The sequence below is a fragment of the Engraulis encrasicolus genome, chromosome 11, assembly GCF_034702125.1.
Source record: "Engraulis encrasicolus isolate BLACKSEA-1 chromosome 11, IST_EnEncr_1.0, whole genome shotgun sequence".
Classification (NCBI taxonomy): Eukaryota; Metazoa; Chordata; class Actinopteri; order Clupeiformes; family Engraulidae; genus Engraulis; species Engraulis encrasicolus.
The window spans coordinates 34,766,095-34,778,594 of record NC_085867.1 but is presented as its reverse complement, the minus strand read 5'-3'; the positions used below and the strand labels follow the sequence as shown (position 1 = coordinate 34,778,594).

At 44.3% G+C, this 12,500-nt stretch overlaps 1 protein-coding gene across 1 annotated transcript in view; it reads left to right on the top strand.

Moving 5' to 3' along the window:
* Positions 1-11,725: 11,725 nt before the first annotated feature.
* Positions 11,726-12,500, top strand: part of LOC134457735 (astrotactin-2-like) — a 209,469-nt gene continuing 208,694 nt past the window's right edge. Inside the window, exon 1 of the mRNA XM_063209710.1 lies at positions 11,726-12,069. Coding sequence (XP_063065780.1) covers positions 11,742-12,069 — 328 coding nt within the window. The 5' untranslated portion in view covers positions 11,726-11,741. The remainder of the gene's footprint in view (positions 12,070-12,500) is intronic.

Sequence of the window (12,500 nt, the reverse complement as noted above, 5' to 3'; positions counted from 1 at the left end):
AACATGTCCTGCGACACATGCAGACAGAGAGACAGAGAAGAAACAGACACACAGACACAGACGCACGCACACATCATCAGAAACATTTTCAAGAAAGAGCAATATAATTGTATAAATAAATATGAAGGATATGTTTTAGTCATCCAGTGTAGGCATTCAAGAATAACGCAGTTCAGCAGAGTCTACCTTCGTTCTGTGACCACAGTGGTCAGTTGAATAAATTGAATAAATGTTTGTGTTCTTTTCTTCGCCTCATCCTTTAGAAACTGCCTTTGCACCACGCTCTCTGGCTGTGCCAACCACCCACTCACTGGAGCAGAGCAGAGCTTGTCTGTGCCTTGTTTGTTGTTTGTTTGTGTGCATCTCTCTCTCTCTCTCTCTCTCTCTCTCTCTCTCTCTCTCTCTCTCTCTCGGTGTTGTCACAGGGCATAGGAGTCAAGGCCGCGATGGGGGACTACAGTGCCTTGACATGTGCTGTCCGCTGCCAGTCTGCATATCTCCCCCCGTCTAATGGAGGCAATAATGGCAAGGAAAGTGCAGAGCAGTGCAGAGCACGTGGGAGCTGACCATGGTGCTGATATGGGAACTGGCCGTGGTGCTGAAAGCATAGCCTTGCGCTGAGTAGTGGCAGTGCGCCCACATTGACTGCCACGTGATGTGTGTTGTCTGTTTGTTTTCCAGTTAATCTGTTTTTTTTCTGTTGCAGGCTGATGTTATTATCAACAACATAGAATATTTCGAGCTGTGTTGTTCTCTTGATAATGAAGGAATGAAGGAGAGGTTGAGGTCTTCCTTTTTCAGTGAGCGGAGTTTGATGCGAACAATCTGTCCAATTAAATTCAATTAATCGATTCCTCTGTGATGGCATCTCTGAGGAGTTCACCTGCATTCGGATCGCAGCACACACCTGCTGAGGGAGTCCCAAAAGCGTCTGTTTATATCCGAAAAACGGCTCACAAAGTTTGGCACATCAAGGGAAAACTATCGCCAACGCCCAGTCGAACCTATAGAGTTGGAGCCATTCAGATTTTTTCTCTTTCCATGTGACTTCCAGCTGACTTCCAAGAGAATTTGAAAATGGGGAAAAAAGGGTAAATGAATGGATTTGGAAAAGGAAATTAATTGTCCGAATCTTGCAAAGAGCAATTCAGGGTACAGTCAAGAAAAAAAAAACAGCTCTGCCATCTACTGTAAGTATACTTCACTCTTGTATAACAATGCTTGTTGAGCACAAGCCTGCCAGGTTTCACTGTCAGTGTGGAAGGTCATTTATTGAGGAGCTCAGTCAGTGTTGGGTAACTCAAACTCTATTGTTTTCTTGGTCAAAAGAGCAGCTCGTGTTGCAGGTTTTATATGCCAGTGTACCTTATGGCTCTGTAACCTGATTGCTCAGGATGAATAGAGACTTAGTAAGTAAAATGAAAATAGCAGAATACAAGCAGCTAAGAAAAAATATATACAGTAGAGGGCCTTATATGAAAACATCCTTGTCCACATAGAAACAAAGGAAAACATGATATATATTACAGGAAGAGGGGTCAACAGAAGTGCAAATGACACCATTGAGCAGCCTACACACCCTGTGAAGCACGTCATCACTTATCTGTCATAGTGGATATGATGCAGAGAAGCGGAGAAGCACAAGGACAGTAAAGCCATCAAGCACATGAATGACTCTCACACTGGCCTTTCATCCAAACGGTCGCCAAGATATATGTTTTCATACATGTGTGCATGCACACAAGCACGCACGCATGCACACACATCACATGAATGCACATGCACGCACACACACGCGCGCGCACACACACGCACACGCACACGCACACGCACACACACACGCACACACACACGCACACACACACGCACACGCACACACACACACACACACACATACACAAACATACCCAGGAGCAAAAATCTGAAACGCACATGTGTTACAGCATAACATGATGCACACTGCAGCTTCTCTTTCATACATTTGCCACATTTTGCAGTCATGCCATAACAACTTAATTTTATCATTGCCATTTTTTGAATTCTGTTTTTTTTTTCCCTCGTGGAATTTTTATCAATATTATCATGAATTTGCCAGGAGGGATGATTCACACCACCAGACACTAGCGTTGTGCTGTGCAAGTTCAACATCTTGACTCTTGCAGCATTGCAAGCTGTGGCTGGAAGTTCGAAATGAAGTTTTAATTGGAAGTGACAGTCAGATTTGCCTAGAGTTGGTTGTTATTGTGAGAGATTGGCAAGTGACAGATATGACTAGACATTATGCCGACTGGTGTGTCCTCCTGTCCTTGCTAGAGGGTAGGCTAGGCCACAGGGTTGTGTTGTGTTGTGTTGTGTTGTGTTGTGTTGTGTTGTGTTGTGTTGTGTTTTGCTGTGTTGTGTTGTGTTGTGTTGTGTTGTGTTGTGTTGTGTTGTGTTGTGCTGTGCTGTGCTGTGTTGTGTTGTGTTGTGTTGTGTTGTGTTGTGTTGTGTTGTGTTGTGCTGTGTTGTGCTGTGCTGTGCTGTGCTGTGCTGTGTTGTGTTGTGTTGTGTTGTGTTGTGTTGTGTTGTGTTGTGTTGTGTTGTGCTGTGCTGTGGTGTGGTGTGTTGTCTCATGTTGTGTCGTGTTGTGTCGTGTTGTGTTGTGTTTTGCTGTGTTGTGTTGTGTTGTGTTGTGTTGTGTTGTGTTGTGTTGTGTTGTGCTGTGCTGTGCTGTGCTGTGTTGTGTTGTGCTGTGCTGTGCTGTGCTGTGCTGTGCTGTGTTGTGCTGTGCTGTGCTGTGTTGTGTTGTGCTGTGCTGTGCTGTGCTGTGCTGTGCTGTGCTGTGCTGTGCTGTGCTGTGCTGTGCTGTGCTGTGTTGTGTTGTGTTGTCTCATGTTGTGTTGTGTTCTGCTGTGTTGTGTTGTCTTGTGTTGTGTTGTGTTGTGTTGTGTTTTGCTGTGTTGTGTTGTGTTGTGTTGTGTTGTGTTGTGTTGTGTTGTGTTGTGTTGTGTTGTGTTGTGTTGTGTTGTGTTGTGTTGTGTTGTGTTGTGTTGTGGTGTGGTGTGGTGTAGTGTGGTGTGTTGTCTCATGTTGTGTTGTGTTCTGCTGTGTTGTGTTGTCTTGTGTTGTGTTGTGTTGTGTTTTGCTGTGTTGTGTTGTGTTGTGTTTTGCTGTGTTGTGTTGTGTTGTGCTGTGTTGTGGTTGGCCACTTCTGTTAGCCAGCTGGGCTCCTGTTGCTTTGTCCTGCAGCGCCCCTACATGTCTGGGTTTGCCAGGGTATTATTGTCCTGGTTGCCATGTGGGGTGTAAAACATGGACAAAGTGCTGGGCTCTCTGCCCTTGTTAATTTGTGTTTTGGCCTTAGAGTCTCTCTGGTACGTATGCCTACTGTGTTCCTAACCCAGAAAGGCAAAATTCAGATTTTTACCAGCGGTACTGTACAATAAACTATTCAACTATTTATTACTGTTACTTTATATTTTCTATTTACAGCATCCATGATGTTCTATGAAGCCGGTTCCATCAATGTTTGAATTTGTACAAGGTTTGTCCTAGCATAAAAAATGTATACTGTTAATGATTTCGGTTATTTTATGTAGATGTACCCTTGTTGTTGAACACTCAGAAAATGGATGAAAAGGCTGTCTTTGTTTCAAGTAGGCTACATAGGCTTTATTCGTGAAATTGTGTCCTCTCTGATCTGTCTGAGTAACTTTTTTTTTTTTTGACATGTATTTTTATTATTTCAAAAGGTAAACATAACATAATACAGTATTGCATTTTAACGTTCCACTACAATGATATAACAATGTTATATAGTAATATAATACTATAAGTTATAATACAGTATTACACATTCTTAAAGTCCTTATAACCCATATCCCACCCAGAACATTCCTGCCCGGGAAAAAAACAAAAATAGAGCATAATAAAATAAAAAGGAAAATAAATCAAAGAAAACACACACACACACACAGAACACACACACACACACACACACGCACACACACAAAGAGTCACAAGTGGGGGGACGGGGTGGGTGGGGGGCGGGGGCTCTATCCATTACAATTTTAAGTTTATAATATCCATAATATCCACTTCACTACTGTGTCAATCTATGCTGTCTGAGTAACTTAACAGGTTGGTTGGATGATAAAATGGCTTTACACTAAATCTTTTTACCTCTCTCTGGGCTTTCAGCTACAGGCTGTAAGGATGGCAGGTAAACCAAACCAGAAGCACCACAAAGACACAGCAAATACACCAATAGCTATATCCATTGCTGTTTTGGCTTTGTTCAAACTCACAAACATAGGATGAGACACTTCTGTGCCTTCTTTGTCTCATTACTGCAGCTTGTGCTCAAAGGCCTGTAACTTGTGTTCAAAAGCCTGTTCCCTCTGAATCACCCTTCTTTCTTCTCCTATTCTTCTGCCTGAACAAAAAGGCTAGTGACTTACCTTGCCACAGAGCACTTCTGATCAGAGCTGGACTGGCCATCTGGCAAAGCCGGCATTTTCCGGTGGGCCCTGCTGCACCCTCGTGGGCCCCTATTTTCAGAAATGTTTTTTTAAAAAAGCGTTAAAAGTGAGTCAGTACTGCACCTCTAATTATGAGGGGCCCCTTTAGGCCAAAAGTGCCGGGGCCCTATTTCTCTCCCAGTCCAGCCCTGCATGTGATGGTGACTTGCCACAAGGTCTGTTGCATGATTTCCATCATCGGCTTTATTATCAGTGCTCAGTCTTATTATCTGCGCTCGCCCACAGCACTATTTAACCAGCCTCAACCAGGGGCAACATCCAACATTCAGACAGACACAGGCATGCTGCTTCAATTATCTGTGGAGCACAAACACACACAGGCAAACACACGCACACACACACACACACACACACACACACACACACACACACACACACACACACACGCACGCACGCACGCATGCACACATGCACGCACGCACACACACACACACACAACTGCAGGAACTGTAATTGAATAACTGCCTCTTTTAGTGGCGTAGGCGTTCAGTGTCAGGGACATGAGACGTTATTACCGTAGGTAACCTTTCTGACACACACTGCAATACATTCATCTGAATGTGTTAAGGTGCAGCTCATGACTTATGTGTGTATATGACTTGTGACATGTGTATATGGTGTGTGTGTGTGTGTGTGTGTGTGTGTGTGTGTGTGTGTGTGTGTGTGTGTGTGTGTGTGTGTGTGTGTGTGTGTGTGTGTGTGTGTGTGTGTGTGTGTGTGTGTGTGTGTGTGTGCGTGCGCGCGTGCGTGTGCGTGTGTGTGTGTGTGTGTTGTTTGTGCGCGTACGTTTGTACATGCGTGCATGTGCTGGTGAATTTGTGTAATATTGTACTGTATGTGGAGTAGACTCGCACACATACCATATGCTGTGAAAACCGGTTGCTTCATTGGAACACAGAACAACATACTGTATTGACACAGCTGAAAAGACCAAGTTTAAATACGTATTTTATCTGTCTGACATTACAGTGCCAAGTAACTTTGCTTTGTTTTTGAGAATGTGTTATCCAAATGCGTTTGACACAGTTGAAAGGACAACGGTGTATTCTTTTATCTCTCTTACATTACCGTACCACATAACTTTGTTTTGTTTTTGCGAGTGTGTTGTTCAAATGGATTTGAAAGCTTGAGTCTTGCCATGGTGGTGACATATAATTATTTTGTTTGAGGTCTGTGAGGGAGCAAGTTTAAATGTGTCTTCCTAATCTTGTAGTCTCAGTGGCAGGGAGGAATAAGACCAGATAAATATACTTCCTTATCCTCAAAAGTGACCTTTCCAGAGCGCCGGCCCAGCGCTCTCATCTCTGGAAGTCTTAACTGGAGAAGTCTTATCTCAAGCAACTTCTTTGTCCTATTTGAAATGAACAAAGTTTTCCTCTTGCTTCAGACGAGGCAGACAGTGTGGGTGTATTTTGTGTATGTATTTATTGCAGCCATTTATTAAGCCATTGATATATTTTACAGTACATCACTGAGTCCTTGGTTTGTTATGTTCTCATTTTAAAATATTTTTATGGATTTCCAACAAAAGAGCATAGAGCGCTCAGTGCAAATCATCACGCATGATTTCATGAATACTTCATACAACATAAACACCTTTGGGTTATTTAAACATACTAGGCCTACACATATACTATGAAAAATACACCCAATTTACAATAACGTCACGCAATTTAAGGAATCACTCTCTCATATACATATATAGTTTTATTCTGGTACGATAATAATAAGTTAAGAAAAAATGTATCAAAGTCATTTTTTACATATGCGTGTAAGCCCTGCGTCGCCGCGGTGATATAGTGCTTTAATAGTGCCTCTATTAAGACTTCCTGGCTTCCTCTTAGGCATTATGGGGTGTTCAAGGCGGTCTGAATGGGCTGCAAAGTGCCATCTCTCAGGATCTTGACGTCTAATCTCAGCTGAAAGCTTTGATGGATGTCCCCATCGGGCGCTACCTTGTTACACAGACTCATCTGCGAGCACGCTCCTCTTCCCCGTGATTATCATGTGAGCACATTCCATCTCTTTACTGCTGTTTCCTTAACATCGTTCTGAAACGCTTTGTGAAAACGTATTCCTTACTTTTAAATGGCTTTTGATATGGCATGTAGGCCTGCCATGATTTCAGCCATTTTGCAACTGAATGTATTTGTACATGTACAATATGCATGCTACAATGTGTAGTTACGGTAATTATATTTTGACAACACTGCTATTGTACACAGATACTCCTACTGTAACTAGATGTAGTAGTAATAGTAGTAAGTAGTAGTCAAAGAAGAAGAAGAAGAAGAAGAAGAAGAAGAAGAAGAAGAAGACATTACGGCCAGGACAATGACGATAATGACGAAGATAAATGATGCTGATGATGATGACGACAAAAATGTATCTTTCCAAATCACATTTCACATCTTTTATTATTCTTCACACTGCATGGTAATTCATATTCAGGTATTATTTGTTATGTTTACCAACATGCAAAGATGTCACGGGACAGCATTTTGTGTCTGTTGTTTACCCTCACATCTCCTCAATTCCAGCCATGAAAGGCAAACAAGCCCGATCTCCCAAGTAGTCAGAGCGAGGCAGCCTGGAAGCAAGTTGCATTGATTTGTGTGTGTGCGTAGGGTGTGTGTGTGTGTGTGTGTGTGTGTGTGTGTGTGTGTGTGTGTGTGTGTGTGTGTGTGTGTGTGTGTGTGTGTGTGTGTGTGTGTGTGTGTGTGTGTGTGTGTGTGTGTGCGTGTTTGTGTGTGTTTCTATCCTGTGCAAACACACAATTCAGGAAGAAGCTTACCATATGCTGTTTGGTGGTCCATATGTGTGTGTGTGTGTGTGTGTGTGTGTGTGTGTGTGTGTGTGTGTGTGTGTGTGTGTGTGTGTGTGTGTGTGTGTGTGTGGACATTCAAGTTTTTTAAATTGTTGCTTGTTTGGGCCCCACTGACCCTAAAATCGACTGCGGTGATTAACAAGTGGCAGGAGGACAGACGTAGAGGCGAGGTAGGCAGGTGGGCAAGGGCTGGCCTGGGGCCACAAAATAAAAATACATAACCCATTTTAGCCTGAAGACTCCTATATGCTGTTTGACCTTTGGTGCCTGGAGACACAAATACGCTGCATTCAGGTTCTTGGGATTTTAGCTTTTTTAAAATAAAAATGTGGGTATTTTACAGATGAATTAACACATTTTAATATAAGATGAGGGTCTTATGGTTTAAATGCAATCATGTTTCATGTTTTTATGTGCATCAGAGGCTGAGATATTTAAGTTTTCATAGGCTGAGGGCAACTCTCCCAAAAAGGGCTTAGGCATTCAGCAGGCGTTTTTTTGTAGGTGCTTTAGGCATCAATGGGTTAAACTGGCCCCTCACACACACACACCTACTGGACTCATTCCACTGTCTTCATTGAAGTTGGACCAATGGGCCAAACCTTCTGAGGTTTGGGCCAGTCCCTGAAAAAGAAAAACATAAAAATAAAATAGATAATAATAAAAAAAAACAGCATTGTACCCTGAGGACTGTTGGCCCAACGGGAAAATACGCCAGATTACCAGTCCAGCCCTGCACATGGGTAAGGATGCCCTGATAATAAATTAGACCCGCAAGCAAATAAGCATCATAAAAAATATTCTTCTCTCCTCTTCGCGCAGACAGCATCATGGATTTACTTTTCTTTACGGCCTACACTCACCCAGGGCGTATATCATATTGATATTTTGAGAATTTATATACATACTGTATGCTATGCAGGCAGCAAAATCACTCTGCAGTATTAAAATGATGAAGTCACGCACGTATGGATGTGCAGCTCAGCTAGAGCTGTACAGCTTGTGTTGAAATGCAAGACTGCACAGGGGTTTTATTAAAGCGATTTTTTATCATTCATATGGGCATTGTGCACCAAAACACTAGGAACTCCTATTTATTTCTTAGCAATTGGGTGCGTGTTTCTCCTCTGCTTGTCCATTTGAGCATTGTAATTTAACAAAATCTCCAAATGAAATGGTCAATTTTACTTCAAATTATGCCTCATCTGCCTTGAGCGTATGTTCAGACAAAGTTACCAAATAGGTCCGCATTCCACATTTTTGCAGTCATTTTTCACCGAGACGTCCTTGAGCAAGGTGGCATGCTTTCCCACAACAGAGTATATTTAGCACGATATTTGAACAGGGTCTATGGAGAGAAAGATGATCTTGTGTGAGAAAAAGAATAGCAGATCATTTTACAGCGTGACGTATCTGTATCAGGCCACTGTCCAAGTGTATGATTTAGAGAAAATGAAATAAATTTGCTGGCATTTCACGCCTGTGAGATTGACTAGAATCCATCTGTCCCCAGGCGTTCCAATTGTGCTCCGTCATTGCAGACAGGCTGCCATTTGAATTCAATTAAGACTAAATCCATATGTTAAAACAACATTGTTGTTTATTCTTGTTCCAATGTTGTATTTATTAAAATATGTGTTTGTCAGAGTGTGTGTATTTATGTCAAGGGCATCAGAAGCACATAGAAAATACGTAGATAGGAATGTTTTCGCAATCTGTGCATATGTGTACTACTGTAAAAATGCATAGGCTTACTTTAATCGCAACTTCAACAAATACGCACACTGAGCAAAAAACATGAAAACAAAGTGCACTTGTCATACTCCAAGCAACACTTAAAGAATTTTTCCTTTTGTTGAACAATGTTGACACACACAGCCAGGGGTGCATCTTGCCACCAGGCAAGGCAGGCAGCCGCTTGGGGCCCCCAAGCCCCTAGATAATGAATAACAGCCCACACTTTACCACATAGTGGCAATTTTGGTTCAAATGTTCATTCTTTTGCATTTTCGCTTGGGGCCCCACCTGACCCTAGAATCTTTGCTTTGGCTGGGCCCAGGACAAAATTATCTGAAAAAGGGCCCATCCACACAATGATGTAATGAGGACACAAGATGGGGTCCCCTCCCTGATCCCGGGACAACTGACGTGTTTGTACGCCCCTGACGGCTTCCCTGATGCTGTCATGTGTAGTTGGATCAATGGGGCAGATGATGATGGAGTAGGGTCATATTGGTTGGAGATCATGTTGATCCCCCCCCACACACACACACACCGCCAAACCCCAGTCCATTTTCCAAACATCAGCACAACAGACAAGTTGAGGAAAGCAATGCTGAGAGCTGAGCTGAAGTGAGGCAAATTGAGGTGCATCTTTGTCTCATCTCCCCTGTTTTTTTTCTTCTCCAGGCGGTTGAAGTGTGTGTGTGTTTGTGTGTGTGTTTGTGTATGTGTGCCTGTGTGCGCGTGAGAAGGGGCCTATGTGTGGCTGTGGACGCAAAGAGCCAGTGCTTGTTCCTCATTACGCAGCGGAAACCCGCTTAGCCGTCTCCGTCTCCATCTCCGTCTCCTCGGTCGGTCTAGACCGTCCCGACGTCATGTGATGTGATGTGAAGTGCGTATACGGCCATGCGGCGGGCCCAGCCGGCCCGGTGCTCGCCGGCTAGCGTGCCTTGTTGTCTGTCAAATTCAATTTGGAGGAATCAGAGGCCCGGGCTTGGCATGGGGGTCAAGGCAATTTCAGCGGCAATAAATCTCATATAACCAACAAGGGATGCTGTTTAAAAGCTTTCCATTAGCTGCCAACGACAGAGGCGAAGTTGCCCCTAACATTCTTGTTAGAGTCCCTCTCCGTCCTGCCCCCCACACACACCATCCCCCACACCACCCCACCGTCTTCTCACTGTTTCAGCCCCGCCACACCTCTCTTACACACTTCTCACCACTTAAGCTGGCGGCGGAAAAGATGAGGGTGCGTTGTCACAGGGTTCACACACACACAGGCACTTAAGAGGGAGCCGGCCAACCCTGCGGCGACTGACAAATGAGGGTCATCATTGTGCCTGTTGTCAGATCAGTTATTTAATAACTAAGTAACAAACAACAACAAGTATTTGCCTTTATGATTACATAACATACATACCATCTGTTTCTGGGGTTAAATCCATGGAGAGAGAGAGTTCAAGCCCCACCACACCATACTCTGGGCCCCCAACCCAACCACATCATCCTCTGTGGGCTCTTATGAAGACCTGCCCCTCCCTACACTTTCCCTAATCTAACCCCCATTAGCATTGCCCTGGTTCAAACCCTCATTATAAATCCAGTCACACATGATGCACAAAAAGCTTTTTTTCTGCACATGTGGTTTGAAAAGCAATCATGCATATAGGCCTACTATGCACGCCATTGCCCTAACCAGGGCCGCTGACAGCTTTTGCTGGACCCAGAACAAAATCATCTTAAAGGGCCACTTACCCAATGCATACAATGTAATGGGGAACCCAATTATGGGCCCCCTCTCTCCCTGGGCCCAGGACAATGTACCCCTTTGTCCCTACATGTCAGCAGGCCTGGCCCTAACCGCAGAGGCTGGCTGCACTACACTGCACTGCACGCACTGGGAGGAAGTCTGACAGCGGCAGGCAGCATCTGTTTTGACCGATATTTTGAGGAGTATTGACAAGCAGATGGCAGCGTCAGACAGCACTGAAATCCAACCCAAGGTCGCAGTTGATTGATAAGGATGTGAGGAAGTCTAATGTAACATTTAGTCCAAAACCGCAAACAGCCTACGGGGTGAATTTTAAGTCCTCTCTCCACCCCAGCCCCCTTTCTCTTCTCTTTATTCCAAGGACAATAAAAGCTTGTGCACATGCTGACATAAATAAGCTGGTGATAAAAGAAGTGTAACAGTGGCAGTCAATATTGGCGGGCCAGCCTGGGGCTTGTACACTAGGTATAGCTCTAACGACAGTTCTTCCTCTCTTTAATGACACACTGTGGAACAGAGGTAGCTTAACCTTCTAGTTTACGACAGCGACTTATACAGCTTGCAATTGCAGAGGCAGTCAAGTCTCTGAATGAAAAAATAATGTGAGACAAAAGTGACGAAAATAGGCTACTCTCTAATTCAAACATTTATTCATTAGACTAAGGTTTTCTCCTCCCCTCTCATTCTACTCTCTTTCGCATTAACACAGACATCCTTGTCTAAGCCTTTAAGTCGCACTGTTCCGAATAAGAAAGGGGGGATATTAGAACTATCAACCGCCTTCACCTGTACTGCCGCCTCCTGGACGCCCGTGTAGCGGGTGCAGAAGACGGTGCTATAAACGCGCCAGCATCTTATGAGCACCACACTCCATGCACGAGAGCAGCGAGTGGAGAAAGGGATGGCCAGGCGAATACTCAAACTATTTCTCCTTCTGGGGCTGTTTTTGTCGGGGACCGCCGCGGCCGGTGGAGGGAACCGAGCGGGAGCCGTGCATGACGAAGACCGGGAGAAGGAGACCGACGCGGAGAGCCCGTGCGAAGTTAAAACCGTGACCGTTTCTACCCTGCCTGTGCTGAGGGAAAACGAGTTCAGTTTCACCGGCGGAGGCTCGGGAAACGTGGCCGGAGGGGAATCCCGACTACTGTTGTTTGTTCGGACTGACCTGCCTGGAAGAATATCTGTTCTGGATGATCTGGACAACACTGCGCTTCCGTACTTCACATTAGGTAAGATGTCACTATAGGCTATACCCCCTGCCCACTGCTTTCAACTGACCTCTCACCACATGTACGCTGCGCGGCGGATGTGTCAGTTTTCCAAGACAGACCCTCAGGAAAACTGCAGACGTAGCCGATGCTTTTCGGTCTGGCTGGTTTTGTCCTGTGGTGTTGTTAAAAGAAACACTTAAACTGAATTGTCCACTCGTGCAAAGTCAAGTCAAAGCAGTCATAATTGAACAGTGTAGTGTTTATCCGCATGATTCCGCGGGGTTGGGAAAGAAGCATCCCGGACACTTCCACTCATTTCGTTTTACAGCAGCGCGAGAGAGAAAGAACGCCACATGCCTCTTCTTTTTTATGTGAACAGTATTGAAAATGTATCTAAATGAATAACAAGACAGAACAGATACAGTAGCAATTGTACACCTAATGAATCT